At 36.7% G+C, this 20,787-nt stretch overlaps 1 protein-coding gene across 2 annotated transcripts; it reads right to left on the reverse strand.

Annotated features, from left to right (window-relative positions):
- Nucleotides 1–483: 483 nt before the first annotated feature.
- On the reverse strand, nucleotides 484–16,297 carry LOC149804989 (ubiquitin-like FUBI-ribosomal protein eS30 fusion protein). 2 transcript variants are annotated; one of them, XM_089946281.1, is made up of 5 exons: nucleotides 16,184–16,297; nucleotides 9,512–9,595; nucleotides 7,528–7,669; nucleotides 4,942–4,997; nucleotides 484–738 (listed from the first exon to the last, which is right to left on the reverse strand). In XM_089946281.1, the coding sequence occupies exons 2-5, from the start codon at nucleotides 9,584–9,586 to the stop codon at nucleotides 613–615; spliced, it is 399 nt and encodes a 132-aa protein (XP_089802407.1). In that variant the 5' UTR covers nucleotides 9,587–9,595; nucleotides 16,184–16,297; the 3' UTR covers nucleotides 484–612. The 2 variants fall into 2 exon arrangements, with proteins under 2 accessions (XP_089802407.1, XP_089802413.1); XM_089946287.1 differs by having other exon boundaries at nucleotides 9,512–9,592; nucleotides 16,184–16,283.
- Nucleotides 16,298–20,787: the final 4,490 nt, after the last annotated feature.

Here is a 20,787-nt window from a genome sequence, read left to right on the forward strand (position 1 = left end):
AGAAAAACATTTTTCACTAGCTTTGGGCATGCTTCATCCTACTGGATAGGTCATTCTCTTTCGAGTGCAAAAATGTGACCAGGTAATGAGAAATACCAAATTCCATTACTTTTCCAAAACTTTAAAAGACTTTTGAAAATTTTCAAAACTTTTCAAGGCCCTTGAAATACTTTTCTGTAATTTACAAACTTTTCCAAGATTTCCACGATGGATGGAACCTGTATAACTGAAGCATGCTATACCCATGCATGTCATATAGGAAGAATGCTATGCTCACCAGAAGGTATCCATACACAAAGCTGTGTGACACCATAGCAAATTGTGTGCAAAGGAACCAACATATAAGCAGAACTTCTGCAAAAAAATGCAGGACATACTTGTTTCGCACTTGCCAAGAGAAATCCACAAGTCTATTACTAAATGAAAAACTAATCTTAACATATCACATATTCAAGGTCTGACATGGATAGACAAGGAGAAAACTACATGCCAGACTTCTTTGTTTTTGACAGTGCAAACAAATTAATCTACATGTCACAATTAAAGAAGGACCCAATTCACAGATGCCAACATGATTTTATTGTCCTGATTTGTACATTTTTGAAAGAATGTTTAAGAGTTGGCATTAGGTCCCTTCCTGCGGCCAAAGCCAGGAACGACGCTAACAAAGCGACGGTTGTACTGCATGCGACGTTTGGAACGTCCTGTCCTCTGTTTCTTCTTCTCCTGCTTTTCGACCTGATAAAAAGCAAGTTAAAGACTTCTTAAGAAAACTGCAGTTGTCAAGTATGCTTGTTATTTAGATATGGATGATACAAAGGTTATGCAGAATGCTATTTCATGCCTTTAACAATGATACAATGATGGTGCTAGCCATTGCCAAAATGATGACAAAAAATATTCTGATGGCAACAAACTTCTTTAATAAGAGGTTGTCAAAGAAACTGACACTAAACTGTCTGAAAAGAATTTTCATAAATTCATTACTAGACCATTTCTTTATTCACCTGCTAAGTATAAAAAAAACCCATCTCTGATATTCCAGAGTTAACAGATTTTCAAACATGCCATTGCACCAGCTATAATGGATACAAGATAGACACCATTTCAAATGGAGAACAAACCAGACACCATTAGAAGACTTTTGGTGAAGTTCCCCATTCCATTAAGACCATCCGTCCAGATCAATTAGTGGCAAGATTTCAAACATGGGCATTGTGGCAGCCATGTTGGATGGCTGCAAGGCTACATTTTCTTTTAGGACAAACTAGAGAAAAGTTGCTTGGTGAAAACCTTGTATCTAAATGACCATCAATTCTGGAACAAGATTTTGTAGATGGCCATCATGGTGGCCATACTTGATGCCATTTTCCTTCAGGACCAACTAAATACCATCTTCTCTGAAAATGCCATATCAATATGAATTTCCATTTAGGAGTACCATCTTCTCTGAAAACGCCATATCAATATGAATTTCCATTTAGGAGTACCATCTTCTCTGAAAACCACATACCGATATGACTTTCCATTTAGGAGTACCATCTTCTCTGAAAACCACATATCAATATGACTTTCCATTTAGGAGTACCATCTTCTCTGAAAACCACATATCAATATGACTTTCCATTTAGGAGTACCATCTTCTCTGAAAACCACATATCAATATGACTTTCCAGTTAGGAGTACCATCTTCTCTTGACAACCCCATATCAATATGACTTTCCACTAAGGAGCAGCAAGATGATGATTTTCAAAATGGGAGCCAGAGTGGCCACATTTGAGGTATGATTGGCCTTTTCTTGTAGGACGGACCAACTAGTTATCATTAATTAGAACTATGATGAGAGTCTTTAGAAGTAGCAGTAACAATATTTTCAAGATGGCTGATATAGCAGCCATACTAGATGACAGAAAAGTACCATTTTCATGTAGGACCAACTAAACTAGCAAGTCTTTCAGTGAAAGCTCCATACAGATATTACCTTCCAATCAGGAGGAACAGTGATAGGATTTTCAAAATTGTTAAAATGGTGACCATACTGGCTGTTTAAGCATCACCATTTTCATTAAGGACCAAACTAAACACAAGAAGGATTGTGGTAAAATTCCCATCACTGCAATCCTCCAAGTAGTTTAGGAGGAGCTGCAATACCAAACTTGTTCAAAAGGACCGATAAATGTTGAATTAACGACAAAAAAAACCAAGCCATCCCATATGCTCATCTGGTCTATGATCAGTGGAGCTAAATAAAAATATTTTGCACTAAAATATGCAAGGTCTTGTGCTGCTGTCTGCATACTGTTTTTACTTTCTAGTCACTTGCATCTGCTTTTGCAATATATTTTGGAGGCTGCATAAATCATGATTTGCAAGTATTGTTTTAAAGACAAATTTCCAGATATTTTCCAGGATGAAATTCAGTTTTTTAAGGTTCAAATATAACCATCAATGTATGGAATTAAAAAACATTTTGGCTTAGAAAATGTGCATTTTGAGACCAAAAGATGTTTCATTTTCATCACTGTCCCACAACATTTGAATCAGACATGACAATGTACTAAATCACAAAATGTATCACAAAGAACAAGTTTGACTACTAAAAATTCCTATAAAATTTGCATGTTAAGTCATTTCATAATAGAATTATCAACTTCACTCTGTTGAACTGCATTATGGGGTCATGAGGAAACAATAAAAGAATGAACTGATTTGTTGTTGGTAGAGAGTTTAATGCCATTTTCAGCACAAGATAGGCTATACATGGCAGCCATTATAAATAGTGGAAGAAGAACCTGTGAAAACCCCAGAGAGAACCACCAACCCACAAGAAGCTACTGGCAAGCTTTCTCATGTACCCACATTGCCTGAGCCTGAGCCTGAGACTAGAACCCATGCAGACAGGTGAGATGGCAGTGATCCATAACGGTGAGTGCTTTAGACCACTCGGGGCCCCAGGATGAACTGAAATTAGTTTTGTTTTCCTTTAAAACATTTGACTCTAATGAAAGCAGAATAATCAATTGTAAATCGTGACAGCAGAGTCTACTGCTGTTGCATTATGGTTGTATGCAGAAACAAAAACTGAAGGAACAATTCAAATTAGTTGTTTCCTTTCAAGCATTTGATTCTAAAGGAATGAAAAAGTTCTAAATCAAGATAGTAATTTCTCAAGTAGACATTATCTATTGAATGAAATAGCATTTAATTACAGAAAACAAATGTTATTAGTATCAGCTAATTCAAAACATTATACAAGGATTTGGTTCATGTACCAGTTGAAATCTATATGCATGATCAACAAGGTAAACATTTGCTACCAAAGTTTAAAATAAAACAAATGCAAAGTATTTGAATCTTATCTCATAAAGAAAAAAGCTTACACTCTGAATTAATCTGTGCTAATAAATTTAAACTAACAATGTTTAATCAACAACCTAAACTCCTTAAGACAATTTGGTTCAACATCCATCACAATTTATGACTTAAGTACAAAACAGTTGTTTGAAATTTTGATAAGACCTTCACAACTATATAGAGACACACTACTGTATAAAAAAAAAAGGATTAAAGTTTCTGTAAAATCCACTTATGTCTGCCCCATTTAAACATACATGGTACCCAGGAAAGGCAGTTTTTAAAAAATATATGCCAGGGTACCTTGATTGCACAGAGTTCATATTAAAATGATAAGAAAATTCTAAATTGCATCTGTGGACGAGTACCCCTCTTTAAAAGTGCCTTCTCTGGGTCCTATGTACATATGTTTTAATGGACAATTCTCACACGGGTTCATATCGTTTCTTAAAATTTACCAGATATATAATACAAGGGACAGCACTTCTCATTTTATCAAGCTACACATTACACAGCACAATAATTTAGCACCAATTTTCAGCTCAGAGATTCAGCATTTTAAACTACATAAAATCTGACTTACTACTCTATCTACAAGGAATAGTACCCCTTTTCTGACTCAGTGACTGAATAGACTATTCACATGTTTATGGCAAGCACCCAAATGATCCATTCTGCAGTCTATACATAATTTGGTCAGAACTACGCAACTGTTTCTGTCATAAAGTGGTGGCAAAATAATTTCCAAGTTTACCTCTGATTTTCATCAATATCTGCAAATTTAAAGAGCTTTCACAGTTGGGAAAAATTTATCATTCCTCCTGACTTCTTCCAGATTCCCTCGTAGCATGGGAACCCTGACAAATGATGTAAAGTACTAAACATCTGGACAAAGGACATACAGAAGTGAGCATTTTCGCAACAAGTAAGACTTGTAATAATCTGAACAGAAAAAACTTCAGAGAAAGAAAGAAAGAGGATTTATGAAAGAAAATAAACCCCCATGACCATAGCCTGATTTCAACCTTCAGATTAAAAACTAATGAATAGGCTTCCTGGTATAATCAAGAGCAACATATCTGAAGTCTTGTTGAAGGTGTGTTTAGTACACCAAGTTATTGTACAAAATCTTTTTATTATCCTGGTGAATGGTACACTTAACATTTGATTTTCTTATCACCAAATAATTTAATTCGTATTTTATATCTTAGATGCACCCCATCTTCATATTAGGGAAGGAATATCCAGCTCAACTTTAGTCTGTAAACAAAACGATTATCTGGCTGTCATGGAAATATTGGAAAATATAGCAAGTGTTAGGAACAGGAAAAATTACTGGTCAGGACAGCCTTGATTTTGCTCTGGTGGGTCACAATGACCAAATTTTAGCACCCTCCCTCCACCCCGAGATTTTGTCTACAGGGCAATGCACATGCAAAGTTTGGTAATGGTAAATGTAGCAGAATTAAAGTTACAGAGACAAAACAGTTGATGGAGAGGTGGAGGGAAGGAATATTATAATAACATTATACAATATGCCTTGCAGCAGATGTATAAAAAAAAGACACATCTATAAAATATTTTACCTTTGGGGTCTGTCCCTTCACTTTTCCAGCACGAGCCAAGGAGCCATGAACCTTGCCTGTAAAGAGAACAATTTTTCATCAGAAAATTATTGTTATCCAAAGTCTAGCTGAATTAAATCTGATGTCCCCCACGTGTCTAAATATGGCAGTTAGAAGCAGTCATAAATGTTTTTTATTCAATGGTAAACTTTCCATATAAATGACTACACAATGCATCTTGTGATGTTACACTCAGCAGGTTAAATGCGTGTTGTTCATATGAATACAGGAATAAGATGAATGGACTGCATGCTGCATGCTTTCCACATAGGCTGTAGTATGTATATAGGTCTAGCACAGATGAATCAATCTGAGTATGAAACACAACTACTTAACTCCTCTTTGTAAAGCATAAAATGTAGGTAACAGCTTTAAGGGTGTAGTAGTAGTAGTAGTAGTAGTAATAATAATAATAGTGATACACCCAATTATCAAGTTCCTAGATGTCAATGAAGTCACAGTGACCATTTTGCAAAACAATGCAAACATTGTATGGATGCATCCATTCACTAAATATCAGATGTCATTAGCTAAATGCAAAACAATTATGAGATGAAATATTTGTCCCAAGAAGCCACTTTTGTTGAAGAGATCTGGTAGGAACCAAGATGCGAAAAATTAATTTCACGATTCAAGCATGAACAGACTGGAGAAATGAAATAAACTTTAAGCAAAGTCAGTGAGGGCTGTTCCAGTGAAACATATATCCCACACCCCTGGGAGACAGCACTTAAAAAAAAAAATAATTCCATAGGTGGTTGAGTTTCAAGCTGTTTTGATTCTGACAGTGGAATGTTGGTTAGGAAAATCCCTTCTGTTGTGGGTTGTGTTATCAAAATGAGATCGCTGGTGCGGTTGTCAGAAGAAAAAAGAATATATATTGAAAACTGCATCTAACCCCCTCCTAGCGGTCTAACTCATGTGAATAAAACATTGAGTCAGAAATTATGCCAGCACATGCGAGTACACCAAATTTGTACGAATTTGCATACTTTTAAAGCAGTGATATGTGTTGCGCAAATTACATTAATATCGCGGATATAAAACATGCTTTGGGCAGTATGCAATTATTATTCAACTTGAAACGGTTATGTTGTGACATAATTCATGCTGCCAGTAGCAGTCTTGCAACGCTTAATGTGCAAACGTTAAAATAGCTGGATACTTCGGTTCGACATGAATGGCTGTTAAACTAAATCCGATTGTTTCATTGGGCCCTGAAACAAGCATTTATGGTAGCTGTAACCTTACTTTCATCATGGAAGTTTTACAAATGTGTGTTTCAAATAAAGGCCACATAGGAAACCAAACTGGCTGAATCACAACAGGGTTTGTCTTCAGACGACGTTTTCAGTCAGCAAATACTGGCTGGTGGTAGCTATGATGACAATAAATTTCATGTATATCAGTCTGTTGGACACTGGGAAAATGTCACTGGAAATACCAGTGTGATTTTGAGCCCGAAATTGATGTAGAGTGCAAGTGCAATGTATGTGTTGGATGCAAAGGTGCTCGTATCATTGCTTACAATTTACCTGTCATACATGTACTATATAATAACTATAGCAGTTATTATATAGTACATGTATGACAGGTAAATTGTAAGCAATGATATGAGCCCCTGTGCTCCAGACATTCAGCACTGAGAGATTATGTGCCAATTTAAGATCAGATAAACTGAATAAATAAGGATTTAACAAATTAAAAAGAGCATATTCAAGATATCCACGTCTGAACAAGCAGACTATGGGAATGTTGGACATAAAACCCTTATACAGCATTATGGAAGAGAAAACAATCTGGCATAAGAGGCAACAAAGCGCTGATTCAAGGAAGTAAAACTCGGGCAGAGTTCATGTTTGTAAAAACATTTCTTTTTGGAACAGAGATATCCAAGAGAATACCTGCAAGATGTTGAAAATTGCACAACCATAAAGAACAGCAACTAGTTCAATCTATTCATGCATTTGCCTTTTCAGACAGCAGACAATGAAAGGGAATTCGCAGCAAAGAACAATAATCATACACAGAGGAGGAGGATCATATTAAATTCAGAAACAAGGAACAGATTAATGTTCATAGGATTCACCAGAGAATCCCCATACAACATAATTGTCTATAGATCTCTGGTGGGCAGAACCACTATGGCAATAAAAGATGAGACTAACTTTCATATCATGCAGATGTATTACCAAATGAAGTGCATGTTCTCTATGCGCAAACATTAAATGACATTAAACACAAGGGACTGACTGATCTGTGTCATAGTGACCTACCTTTAAGATGAGGGAGTATTACTCACCAACAGCAAAAGCATTTATCAACCAATTCTCGATTAAATTGGTCTTGTATTGTTTCCAGCTCACTGACATTTTACTTTATCAACCAACTGTATAGCCTAAATGTATGTCTGCATTGTTTCCAGCTCACTGACATATTACTTTATCATCAAACTGTACAGACTAAATGTATGTCTGTATTGTTTCCAGCTCACTTACATTTTATTGTATTTATTTAAACATCTTGAGAATGACATGCTCAGCTTACCTCCCAACACTCTAACTTCAACATCGAGCGTGCTCAGGTCACTGCAGACCCCAACCAACTGATCTTGGTCTTGAAGAGGCTTGCCATTGTAGAGGATGAACTGATCCTCCAGGCTGAAGCCTTCTCTTTCTGCAATCAGCTCCTGAAATATTTTAAAGTGTGCAACATCTCTTTGAGAAAGCAACCCATCTTTTTTTTTAACGAGATACTGCACTGTGCAATACCTTAAAAAAAAAAAAGCAAAAACACTGCTGAATACCTAGTTCTATAAAAGCTTTCTGTTCAGTATTGGGTTTCATCACAAGGTGAAAAAAGAAAAAGAAATTGCTCTGAACCATCCTACTAACCTCTGAAAAATGAATGAAAAGACAATACATGTAATATTTCCTTCACTGGTATAAGGTATCTTTGTTGATCTCTAGCTAAAAAAGAGTCACTTCTACAACTTTCTGAAACCTGGAATGGTGCCTGTTCAATTCAATTTACTTTTTAAATAGGAATAATTGATAACTACATCATCATATGACTAGTCATTCATTAGTGTTTTCCAAAAGCCATTTGAGGATGGTGTTTTGCCATACTGTTTCATTCCTTCCAAGCCTTTTCTCTTACAACCTGCCCTTTTTTGAGGTGCAAAATGCCCCCTTTTGTGTGTTGCTAACAAAAATGGTCACTTATGCGCATGATATTATGCCAGTTACTGTAAGTGGCAAATCTATATTAACCTGAACTACTCATCCACTCAAGGAACAAGTAGACACAATTAATGGGATTCTCTTTCCAACCTGAACTGCCTCTATCTCACTAACAAAAACAGTCACTTGTCTGCTTGATATACTGATTCACATAAAAATGCAAAAAGTAGGTCTTTCTTTATTTTAAATGCTCACTGCAGTGTGCCCAATCACTAAACAACATTTGGCACACCAGTTAATAGATGTTATTAAAAGGATTATCTTCACCAATTTGAATCGCCTTTGTAGTCAATGACTTGTTCTTGTCAAATGTCTTGATTCTAAATGACCTGCCAGTTACTGCCCATTAATCAGAGAGGCTACAACTAACTGCAGCAATTAAATAAAGGCAGGTTACAACCTCTACACATGTATATAACTGTAAACCTTAACACTGATTAGCAACTTTGAAGTGTAAATGTCTAGCAGAAATGTGTCAATGACTTCAAAATATGTATGTAGTAGATTTACGCAAAACTAATTGTACTGTACATACATTTGTGACAATTATGGAAATTAATCATTGCAATTATGTAGCTAGGTATTATTAGGTGGCGATTATATTTTACAACATGACAGTCATCAGTCAAAACTGCATGAATACATAAGCTATCAGATGAAAATGTTCCATTCTTAAAACCTGAATGTTTAAATCATAATCAAATGTAAGACTCCTTATAGTAAAAGCCTTGTATGCTGTTTATAAATCTATTAAAGATGAACATGCTTCTTGTGCTGAAATCTGTCTCCTAAAATTATGCATTTTAATCAACATATATGATAATAATAATAAACTATTATCAATATGATTATTCTGAACATTTCATTGCAATAATAAAGTCTGCCCTTATAAAATTCCTAAAGCACATTAAAGGTGACCTCTGCAGACAATGATTTCACAACCTTGTACAGATTCTGTGTGAAACACTGTTTTGAGATGCAAGTTGAGAACCAAAATGCAAAACTGACTCGACAACAGATATACTGCTGCATGTCAACAAATAATGAATAAATGTAGAGCTTAAACTTAAAAATCTGACAACATAAATTCAAATTTTCACAATTTTAAAAATTCATTATCACTACCGTTTTGAACTGTGTGTGACCAACAGAGTAGTGGCACAGGTGGGGTGAAGTGATTTCTGTTTACAAGCATAATGATTCCTACATGTTTTGTATCAAGGCAATGTAATATATTCCGATTACTGCAATAGAAATTTTGGAAGACAACATAACTTTAATAATTATACCTTCACATTGTGTACCGTTTCCGTACCCGTCAACTGAAGGGCATGGGTTTGAAAAGCCCGCACAAAAATCTGCATCTTGATCTGCTGATTAAAAAAAAAAGAAAAGTTAAGTTTGATATGAGTGAAAAACTAAGTCTCATATCATGAAAGTATGACACTTTTAGTAAAAATAAAGATATTTTATTTCTCCTCCATTAAGCTGAAAAGTCCTGCTACAATCACCTAGTGGTTAGAGCATCCGCCTCGGAAGCAGCAGGCTGTGGATTAGAAACCCCAGCAGAATCATACCAAAGACTTATAAAAATGGTACTAACAGGTGCCACGCTAGGGGCTCAGCATTAGGAGGTTAGTGTTAGGACTGGTCGGCCTGGTGTCAGGATACTGTGTTGTTGTTGTTGTTTTTGGGTTTAACGCCATTTTTCAGCACACGATAGGCCATCTCACCTCTGTCTGCGTGTGTTCGAGTCTAGTATTCGGCTAATGTGGGTATGTGAGAAAGCTTGCCAGTAGCTTCTCGTGGGTCGGTGGTTCTTCCCGGGGTTTTCCCTGGTTCTTCCTCCACCATTAATACTGGCCGCCAGTATAAACAGTGCAACTGCCTTGTTTTGAAACAAGGGTACTAAAGTCTGATTTTGCAATTGCTAGTCAAATCCCAATTGTTTTATCACTCAAAGGGAAAAATGTGGATTTTTATAATTAGTCATGAAAATCTGAACTAAAGAACTTGAACAAGACCCTTGTTTTAAAGTAAGAGAAATCAAATCACAATTGTTCTAACTAGTTTCCAATTTAATGATCAGTACTATATATATATATATATATACACACACACACACAGGGCTCGAATTTAACACAAATTTCTTTGTAGCCAGAATGACTAGTATATTGAGAAATTTACTAGTCCTGCCAAATCTTTACTAGTCCTGTTCACAAAACAATGTCACAGTTTTCATGTATGTTTCTGTGCGTTTGTTTTTGTGAATTGTGTACACCAGTTACACCACATAACTTTCCTTTCCTCGTCATATTTCAGCCATTCCCTGTCTTTTGTCCATTTCTTCTGAAATTTTCCATTATGCTTTTCCCTATCATAAGAATTATTCCTCCTCATTCTCATTCAACTTTTGCTTTTTTTCCGGTGGCTGAACACCTATTAAATGCCACAGTTTGCCTGTCTTATAAGGAAGGAATGGTGCCTTGTTTTGAAATACAAGATGTTATAGGATAGCCAACGCAAATTATTAAAAGCAAGAAAAGGAATGGCACAGTGTCCTTTATATAATAAACTCAGAGCAAGAAACACGTTTCAAAACACGTGTCTTTGTCCCCACCCACAAGTAAATGGCCTCTCCCTAACAAAGACTTACCTTCAGCGGATGTTCTCCATGATCAAAGCAGTGGCTATTGTAAACACTGTTATAAAGTACTAGCATAAGATAGTGTTAGTTTCAGCTTGGAAAAGGTGTGTTCCCATCAAAAGAAGCCATCTGACACTTGGCATATTGCATTTAACAGCTCCAATTACGGCATCGTAAGTCATAAGTTTGGTATTTGTTCCTAATTAATCGAACCTCAATGTACTGTTGAAATTAACAGTAAGGCGGAAATTTTCAAATCTTAGATGCCCATGCTCAGAGATTTTAATTCCCAACAAATGTACGGCATCTGCTTGGATATCTCCACGTGTATTCAATTATTTGTTCACAATTGTAAGGGAAAAATATAAAAACTATTCTTATCATCATAGAAAAAGTAGTTGTATAGAAAGGATGTGTCAATAACGTAATCGTAATAAATTTATCTAATTCTTATAATTATTTCGATAGAAATGTAAAATACGTAGTTTCCTGTTTGTGGCTGTTGGAGCGTTTGGGTAGCGAGCAAAAAAAAAAAAAAGAACCTTAAATATAAAAACGTGCAAACTAATTTCTTTGAATAGTTTTTGCCATGTTCTTTTGTGTGGTATACCGCTTTGTAGTTTGTTACCGTGGTCGAGTGAATAAAGTGTGATACCACGTCATTTTTTCATTTAATTTGTTATCAGATTAATTAGGTTCAATTACCAAACTTCCTTTGTAAATGATGAGACCATAATTTGCGCTGTTAAATGCACAAAATTGGATGGATTCTTGTTATAGAAATGCACCTTTCCGAGGCAGAAATTGACTTCATCTTCTCATGCTAATATTTTATGACTGTTTACAATGGCCACTGCTTTGATTCTGCAGAACGTCAGCTAAGTCAAGTTTTTATTAGGGAACGGTGTAAACAAACGTCGACTATTGATAAGCAAAACTTACCAGCCCATCAGACTATTAACATTATGAAAGTTACTAGTCAGACAGGAAATCTGCTAACCTCAGGCTAGCGGACTACCGCTAATTTCGAGCTATATATATATATATATATATATATATATATATATATATATATATATATATATATGTATATAAAAAATACAAAAATAAGTTATAAAAAGGTTTAGAAGGTCATTTTCCTTTGCCAAAAATAAGTTAAAAGGTTTACTAGGTCATTTTCTTTGGCAAATGAGAGAGCAGTATTCCATTCAGCAAGTTGTACTTGGCATATTAAGTGGGTACTAACATGGCAATGTTGAGTGGTAGCCTTGGAAAATGGTCTGGCATTCTTAGAAATGCATGATTGTAAGCCAAACAAAGTTGAATACATAGCTAAGCATAGATACCAAATTTATTACACTATGCGAATTCTAGCTTTAAATATCAGTGTCAAGTCTTAAATAGGCCACATGAGAAAGGAGAAAAGTGGCCTACCTTGTGTTATAATACAGTACATGTATGACAATTAAATTGTAAGCAATGATCCACGCCTGTGACAATGAATGTCCACACGACACAATCCTTGAACTGTAATTGCTATTCTGTGTCTCCATCTAAACTTGGAAACTTTTTTAAAGGTCCATCCAGTTGTACATTACCCAGGTTATTATCAACGGGCAGGTACCAGAGTACCTGCTGGCATCTTTAGTTATCACAATGAAAGTGACTGATGATGGGCTGGTACTTTCTGCTAGTACTGCCACACATAAACTCAAGAGCTCTTCTTCTCTAAATACATCAATTATTTGACAATATTAAATATCAGGATGAATGAAACAGAAGTATTAACTTTTTAATGCTGAGAAGGAAGAATATATAAAACAGTACTTAATTAATGTCTATTATCACTGTTATTATGGGGAATATTGTAGTTGTTGGCAACTTGTATTTGTTATTTACTTCCCTAAAAATAATTAAACTCTTTTTGACGAAAATGAGTCAGGAATTAATGTTTGCAATGAAGCCAAACTAGACATTATAAAGTGGTATTTGTTGTGTGTATATGTACATGAAGGAGTTGGGATGTAGGTATTTAAACGAGAAATAGTTGCTTCAAAAATGTCTTCACTTAAGTAACTGAAAGGTATGATACTACCTTAAAAGAAGAGAAAAAACAACACATTTAACAAATTATGGTGGGTGGGGTGGAAATTACCGCTAAGTGGTTTTGAAAAACATCATAAAACTTCGAAAAATTGCCAAAAATCAATTAGGAAGTCATATTACCCAAATTTCTAGCATTCTACCTTGATAAAGCTTTCAATATGCAAAGTATTCTTATAGCAGTTAATTCTTTTACTAATTAATGGTTATAACTACTTTAAGTTAACCAGGTCATTGCAGAAATATAGCTCCATTTTAACAAGGTTCCCACGCTTTTCTAAATATAAATTTCCAGGTCTTTTCCAGGACGAAATTAATTTTTTCCAGGTTAACATATGGTCATTGCTGAATGGAATTAAAGAACATTTTGGATTATAAAGCATGCATTTTCCAAACCTGAAGATGTTTCTCTTTCAAGACTCTCCAAAGCATATATATCACAAAAGATGATCATGTACAAAATCATAAAATAAATCACACGAAACAAAATTTACTATATTCCTATAAATTGGCATTTTAAGGCATTTCAATATACAGAATACAAATTCTAACTTTACTTTGTTGACCTGCATTATGTTGCTATGTGGAAACAACATAATGTGCATAAATTTGTATTTCATTTCAAACCTTTATTTCGAAAGAATTCTAGAGCAATATATGTGCATGTTATACAAAGTAAACATTTTCTATCACAGTATGAAGAAAAAATCCAATAAATCCAAAGTATTAGAATCTTATCTTTAACGAAAAAGGTTTAACACTGAATTCAAGTGTGCCAATAAAATCTCAAACAAGATTTTTCAACCTTCCTAAATTCCTTAAGATTTGATTAAAAATTTCATCATTTAAAGACAATTGCAAAAGGGTTGATTTAAATTTTGACAAAAGACCTTCAAATTTATATATTACTATATAAATAAGGACAATTTTCTGTAAAATCAACTTGTCTTCTTGTAGTTCAATAAACCAGTCCCAAAACCTTTATTGGTACACGGGCTCTTGTTTTTCAATATACAATAAAAGGGATGACAATTTCCCATTTCTCCTGCATTTTTTTTAAGATCTGAAACCAATGCCTCAAGCTACATGTCACGGTGTAATAGTTTCACACCAAAGTTCAGCTCAGAAATTCTAAATTTTACTAATTCAGGTTTCCTCTGAATATTCCAACCCCATTTTTCACATTTTGACATTTAGGATGGAGTGTGGGTTCTGAGCAATTACATATAAAAAAAGATGTGAACTCTGCCGCCACCATAAGATAGCTTACCAGTCAAACAACATCTGCTAAGCGGCTATGCTTTAAAGCCACTATGTTGGCCTCATGTTGTCCTACATGCAAGACCTTCACAAAAATATTTGTTTTGGGCATCAGGGTCTTACTGCCCAACTAAGGGGGCCCCGAGTGGTCTAAAGCGCACTCTGTCACAGATTACTGCCATCTCACCTCTGTCTGCGTGGGTTCGAGTCTCAGGCTTGGCAAATGTGGATATGTGAGAAAGTTTGCCAGTAGCTTCTCGTGGGTCGGTGGTTCTTTCCGGGGTTTTCCCAGGTTCTTCCTCCACCAATAATAATGGCCGCCATGTATAGCCTATCTTGTGCTGAAAAAATGGCGTTAAACCCTATAACAACAACAACAGCCTAACCAACAGCTCTGTGTAGTGTTTTGATGTCGACTAACATCATAACGAAAGTCAAATTTCAGGAATATCTCTCACAACTGGCAACATAAATAACAGCGTTTTCCACAAAGTAAAGTAATGTTTTAGTCAGACTTTTCTTTCTCTGATGTCTTTTCTCTAATAAATTAAAATTCTAACCAAAAAAATGGACCTATTTTCAAGTTTCGTTGGCCTACATTTCAGTCGAGTTCGAGTCTAGGATTTGGCCAATGTGGGTATGTGAGAAAGGTTGCCAGTAGCTTCTCGTGGGTTGGTGGTCTTCGCAGGTTCTTCCTCCACCATTAATACTGGCTGCCATGCGTAGCCTATCATGTGCTGAAAAATGGCATTAAACCCCACCACAACAACATTTCAGTTGACTGGAAAGTGATGAAAGCCGGGAATACCGAAATCGGGTCAAATTTAAATATTATTTAACGAAACGAATAAAAATATATTATGACTATTGGAATTGTAAAGCAACGTTTCATTTCATTCAAAAAACATCCGCCAGATGAACCTACTTAAACAGACTTCGGCATACCTTGACTACCGTCGTACTGCAACAAATTCAAATGTACGTCAATGGAACATGAAAATGTGTCCATTTGCTAGTGTCATATTTTCATCCCACCAGGGTAAAAACAGAACAGTAAGTATATTAGTTATACATAAATTATTGGAAGAGTGTCGATATATGCTGCCAAATGTGCGAGATATTCCTGAAACATTTACCACTCTTTTCGATGTCAACGACATCGGAACACGCTTCACAAGGCTGTTATTTGGATAGTAAGATATAGCACTAAAACAAAACCAACATGTGCTATGTCTTATATTGTAGGACTAGCCTCATGTGATACTAGACTGGTTTTCCTACATTCCCTATAAAGATACGGGTATCAAACTGTCTGAAACAAAAAGTCTACTGGACGAATCTAATCCATTGAGCATTTGGATAGCCTCAACAAATGTATTTTTGGCAAGCACCCAAATGATCCATCCTGCAACCCCTAATAGTCTGGTTAGAACTCACGATCGGTTCAGTTGACTCAATTACGTAATTGTTTCGGGCGTCAAGTTGTGGCGGAAAATTCCCCGTTTTTTCTCTCTCCGACCTTTGTAAATATCTGCGAAATTCAAGAACTTTTCACGGTCGGGAAAAAGAATTATCATTTCACCCAACTTTTTTCCGATTTCCCGGTAGCGTGAAATTCCTGATTTAAAGAAATGCACATCACAATATGTACGTCGGGGGCAAAAAATAAAATTAGTTTTTGAAATAGTTTTTATAATTTTACCGCTAATGTCGCCGATAGCTCGCCCATTTTTTAAAAACCAGTCCTGCAAATGTCAGCTATGCCTGTGGCCAACGTATTGAACGTGTACAAAGATTTTCCATTACCTTGCCAATAAATTCCACTTTGATAAAAATTCCCTAAGTAGTGTCTAATGAACTAAAATGCAACTAAGTCTAATTTCATCTTAAGGTCAGAACATCGATGTGCTGATTTATTGCAATAATTGGGTATAAATTAAACAAAACTTACACGTGCTTGTGCAATACGAAATGGCACCACTTAAAAGAGAGAGCGCATGCGCGCAGGAAATCTTGTTTCTGTTGTACATTTTGACTCTGATATAGAGGAACCTGCAACTTACTTCATTTCCTCCGGCGCAAACGTTTTGTGTGTGTATGTGTGTGTGTGTGTGTGTGTATGTGTGTGTGTGTGTGTGTGTGTGTGTGTTTAGTTTATATAAAGTAACAATCCAAACAATGCCAATCTAAAGCAACAATAGCATACGTGGCATAAATCTTTAAATCACATGTCCGCCGTCATATAGGAAAGGTAAATTTGTTTTGATATTTAATGTAATGAACAGTTTTATAATGCCATTCTAACTGTATGAATGGGACACACTCTCCCCCAACAACATCATCATCAGCATCATCATCATCAACAACAACAACAACAAAGACAATAATAATAATAATAATGGCGATTTATTTATGTATGTTAGGCAATTAACACAATAACTAATGTTTAAAACAATTATAAATAAGTCACATGTTGTTGTTGTTGTGGGGTTTAACGCCATTTTTCAGCACACGATAGGCTATATATGGCGGCCAGTATTAATGGTGGAGGAAGAACCCGGGAAAACCCCAGAAAGAACCACCGACCCACGAGAAGCTACTGGCATGCTTTCTCACATACCTACATTGGCTGAATCTGAGACTCGAACCGGCGCAGACAGAGGTGAGATGGCAGTGATCCGTAACGGAGAACGCTTTAGACCACTCGGCCACTCGGGGCCCCAATAAGTCACATAACATTGACACAGTATATACAATCATAAACACATACACGAGCCACCAAGAAGAAGTCGTACAAGTTCGTGAAACTCCATATATTAATAGGGTCCTAATGGAGCAAGATTGTGAAGGCGGGCGGCGGGGGGGGGGGGGGGGGGGCTGGGCAAATTAAAATTATACATTCGTCTAAGCCAATAAATGACTATAAAGAGAATTTAAAAATATTACAAAAATCAATCATGTAACGTCGCCCTCTTAGAAAGATGGGTGGTTAATTGGATTTGGCTGGCGTTATCTAGAGGATGACCTCCCTCGATATTATAGCCCAGCGGGAGTGAAAGAAGAATAGAATTTCAACAAAGAACTGAGCGCGAATACTGAGTAGAAACAAAGCAATACGAGATCCCTTTGACAAGAAAATAACAAATTTAATTAGAAGAAATTAATCACAGCAATTCCAATTAAGGTTAGATTGTATCAATAGAATTTAACAGGAGTGTCCAATTTGGATTTATTTCATCATCATAACAAGAGGTGAAAAGAGCGCAATGTCCACGATTGGTGTGCATCACCTTCCTTCCTTTTGACCGTATATCAACGTTTCCTAGTTCATCCTTCCTAGGCTCTATGTTTTGCCCCTTCGTGAACTTCCTGGTCCTTTTATTCTGACCTCGTCCTTCTCCTTCTCTGACTCCTGTCTTCAGACTGTCCCGTATCTCTCACTCCCAGAAACTGTTCCTTAAAGGACAAAATTACCCCATAATTCTGTATACCCCACCCTCTAGAGGTATATAAAATTCACTTACGTTATTCAGAGCATGTTGCTATCCACATACTGCGTAAATTCTGACTTAGTACGGTAGGACATTGACTTCGCTTCCAGCGGCAGGTCTTAAACTACCACGTGAGCGTCTATCGAATATTACCGTATTCTTTTACATGTTACATCATGATCGATTACTATTGCATGAAATTCACGAATTGTAAATCACAGCAATCCTTAACCTACAAGACTATTCAAACATTACAAAATCAGCTATAATTAGGTAAGAGTAGTAAAGTGGGGCGATATATGGCAAATGAGAACAAAGAAGGAAAAACACCCAGGGCCTGTATAGGGACAAGTTTTATAGGGCAAATGAGAACAAAGAAGGAAAAACACCCTGGGCCTGTATAAGGACAAGATTTATAGGGACAAGGGAAAATCCAGTCACAAAGGTCATGGGCCTGTATAGGGACAATGGGACTTATCATTAATACAGGAACAAGAAGAATGGAACAGGGAAGGTGACGTCACGGTACTGACGATGAGGAACGATGTTTGCAAGGAGCTGACCTCAATCGGACCAAACAGCGGGGGGGGGGGGAACTAGAACGCTTGGCGGGAACGAGACTGGCGAAACAAAGACAGAGATAACACAGACAATAGACATAATACGAACAACTATACAACACGCTAAGAAACAAAAGTAGGCAAGAAAGCAAATCTTTTCGAGGCATAGCAGTGGCCCTGAAAAGGGCCTTTGGGTTCTTCTTCTATTTTCTCATGTTCTTCAGCCATGTTCTCACTTTCTCAACGATTTCTTTCTTCTTCTTCATCTCCGTCTCTGGCATCCAGTCAGTATGTCACATGGATCTAAATTTCTCCTGTATCTTGATCTAGTTGCTATTCAATCTTTCAAATGCCTCTTTCTTCGTTTCTGTTGTCTTGTTCTTTTCTCTTCTTTGCCCATGTGTCTTTAATCTTTTTCACCTCTGTTTCCAACACATTTCTTATCATTTCTCCTGCTTTTTTTTTTTTTTGCTGGTCTAAGCCCAATTTCACAATAGACCACTCAGTCAAATACAACGAGTCTTTCATCTTTTTCACCTCTGTTTCCAACACATTTCTTATCATTTCTTCTGCTTTTTTTTTTTTTGCTGGTCTAAGCCCAATTTCACAATAGAACACTCAGTCCAATACAACGAGTCTTCTAGAAAGCACCTGACTTTGATTATAGTATCAAGTGCTTCCTTCAAGCTACCTGCTCTCACATACGGCGGTTGAATGAATCTTCTTAATTTCTTCACTTCTTCCTCTATCATACCTTCTACTTGATCTTTCGCTAATATCAAACTGGTCACGAAGTCTAGGGTACCTCGATACATCAATTATGTCTCAAGAATTTCTACCACATATGTTACATCCATCATCCAGTACCAGCAGTTCTTTAACTCGTTGAACAACGCTATGGACGTTTTCTTTATTCTTTGTAGAATGGCGCGAATGACGAAAGCGTTGACTTTATATTTGCCAGTCACGGACGTGAAGGAAAACATCCCATACTCTCACTTCACATATTATCTACTATGCACACACGGGAAGGAGAATGTGATGTGTGATTTAGATTTTTAACGTAGCTTTAACAATTTTTCAGTGTTATCGCTACGATGTCTGCAGTGTGACAGTTTATAGTGATGTCTAGCACTGAGGCATCATGCCGCAAACATGTATCATGATGTCCCATCCAGTCACATTATCCTGACACCAGGCCGACCAATCATAACACTAACCTCTTAATGCTGAGCGCCAAACGAGGAAGCTGTAAGTACCATTTTTTTAAGTCTTTGGTATGACTAGGCCGGGGATCGAACGCTCTAACCACCAGGCAACCGGAGCGGTCGGGAAGGAGAAAAAACAAAAACAAAATATACTATTCTCACACGATAAGTAGCAACAAAAAATCAAACCATAATATACAGTCAATAACCACAATATACCATCCACACACGGGGGGGAGGGGACCTAATATATCATCCACACAGAAGGAAAAAGAAAAAGAAAAAACACTACTATTCACACAAACGTACGCGAACGCTTACAACCCCAAAAAATGTACTATCCACACAAGCTTACGTGAGCTCATACAAACACACGCTTATCCAAACACACACTGTACTATCCACACAAACGTACGTGAGCTTATGCAAATACACACACACACACACACACATCAGTAAATGAGTGAGTGTTTATAATCACACTACTTCACATTCACACAAATTGGCAACTTGATTAGTCTTTTTTCTAGAGATTTGGTTAGCTCTGAGAAGGGCTGTCTTTTTTAAACTCCAAATGCACTTGACTAATGCCGGTGTAGTGTTGGGACTGTATCTATCTGTGTTAAATTAAAGAGGTTTGCGCTCTTCCGAGCATGTACCTCTGCTTTATGCGTACACAGTAGGCTATTTAATTGCTCCTGGGGAAGGAATTTGAGCCACTTCCCCCAGGCACTTATGTGCTCAGGGAGCACTTTTTAATTAAAGCCGCCAGGCAGGGGACCTTACAAGAGGTCCTAACTCTCTGAATGGAGGGCTTGAAGGCGAGTACGAATAGCCAGCACATACTCAACCTATTCAGTCGTCACTATTAAGCTGCATTTAGGTATGCATGAGTGGGAATGAACCCATCTCACACTCATATGTTTGGTACTGGATTTTCAGTATTAAGGGCGTGCACTGTACGCTGTTGTTTTTAATGTCTGGCCGCGGCAAGGGAGGCGAGGGTGGAAGGGCGGCTTCAAGGTCACAGGTCGGTGCTCCTGGACTTCAGGGTATCTGGTCTAAATTGTCGTCCTTCACAATTTTGAAAAACTCTCTGCTGTTTCGAGTTTAGAACTGTTGGGATTATACGAATACGAATATAAATTATAGACGCTTTTGTAAACTATGTACTTTTGCGTCTTGTTAATGCCTGATGACCAGGATATTTAATTGGTCGGGTTTGTAGGAATAGAGCCACTACATCCCCGTGTTTATGTGCGGTGGCCGCACTATTTAATTATAATGTCTGAGCGT

Source organism: Sinohyriopsis cumingii, chromosome 2 (genome assembly GCF_028554795.1).
Source record: "Sinohyriopsis cumingii isolate HCF-2022 chromosome 2, ASM2855479v2, whole genome shotgun sequence".
In the NCBI taxonomy this organism is placed as follows: Eukaryota; Metazoa; Mollusca; class Bivalvia; order Unionida; family Unionidae; genus Sinohyriopsis; species Sinohyriopsis cumingii.

Excerpts from the sequence above, each read along its gene's own strand:
- LOC149804989 (XM_089946281.1), bottom strand. The coding sequence starts at position 9,586 with ATGCAGATTTTTGTGCGGGCTTTTCAAACCCATGCCCTTCAGTTGACG. Across the intron at positions 7,670-9,511 it reads AAACGGTACACAATGTGAAG|GAGCTGATTGCAGAAAGAGA; the intron begins GTATAATTATTA and ends AAAATATTTCAG. Across the intron at positions 4,998-7,527 it reads TGAAGTTAGAGTGTTGGGAG|GCAAGGTTCATGGCTCCTTG; the intron begins GTAAGCTGAGCA and ends TTCTCTTTACAG.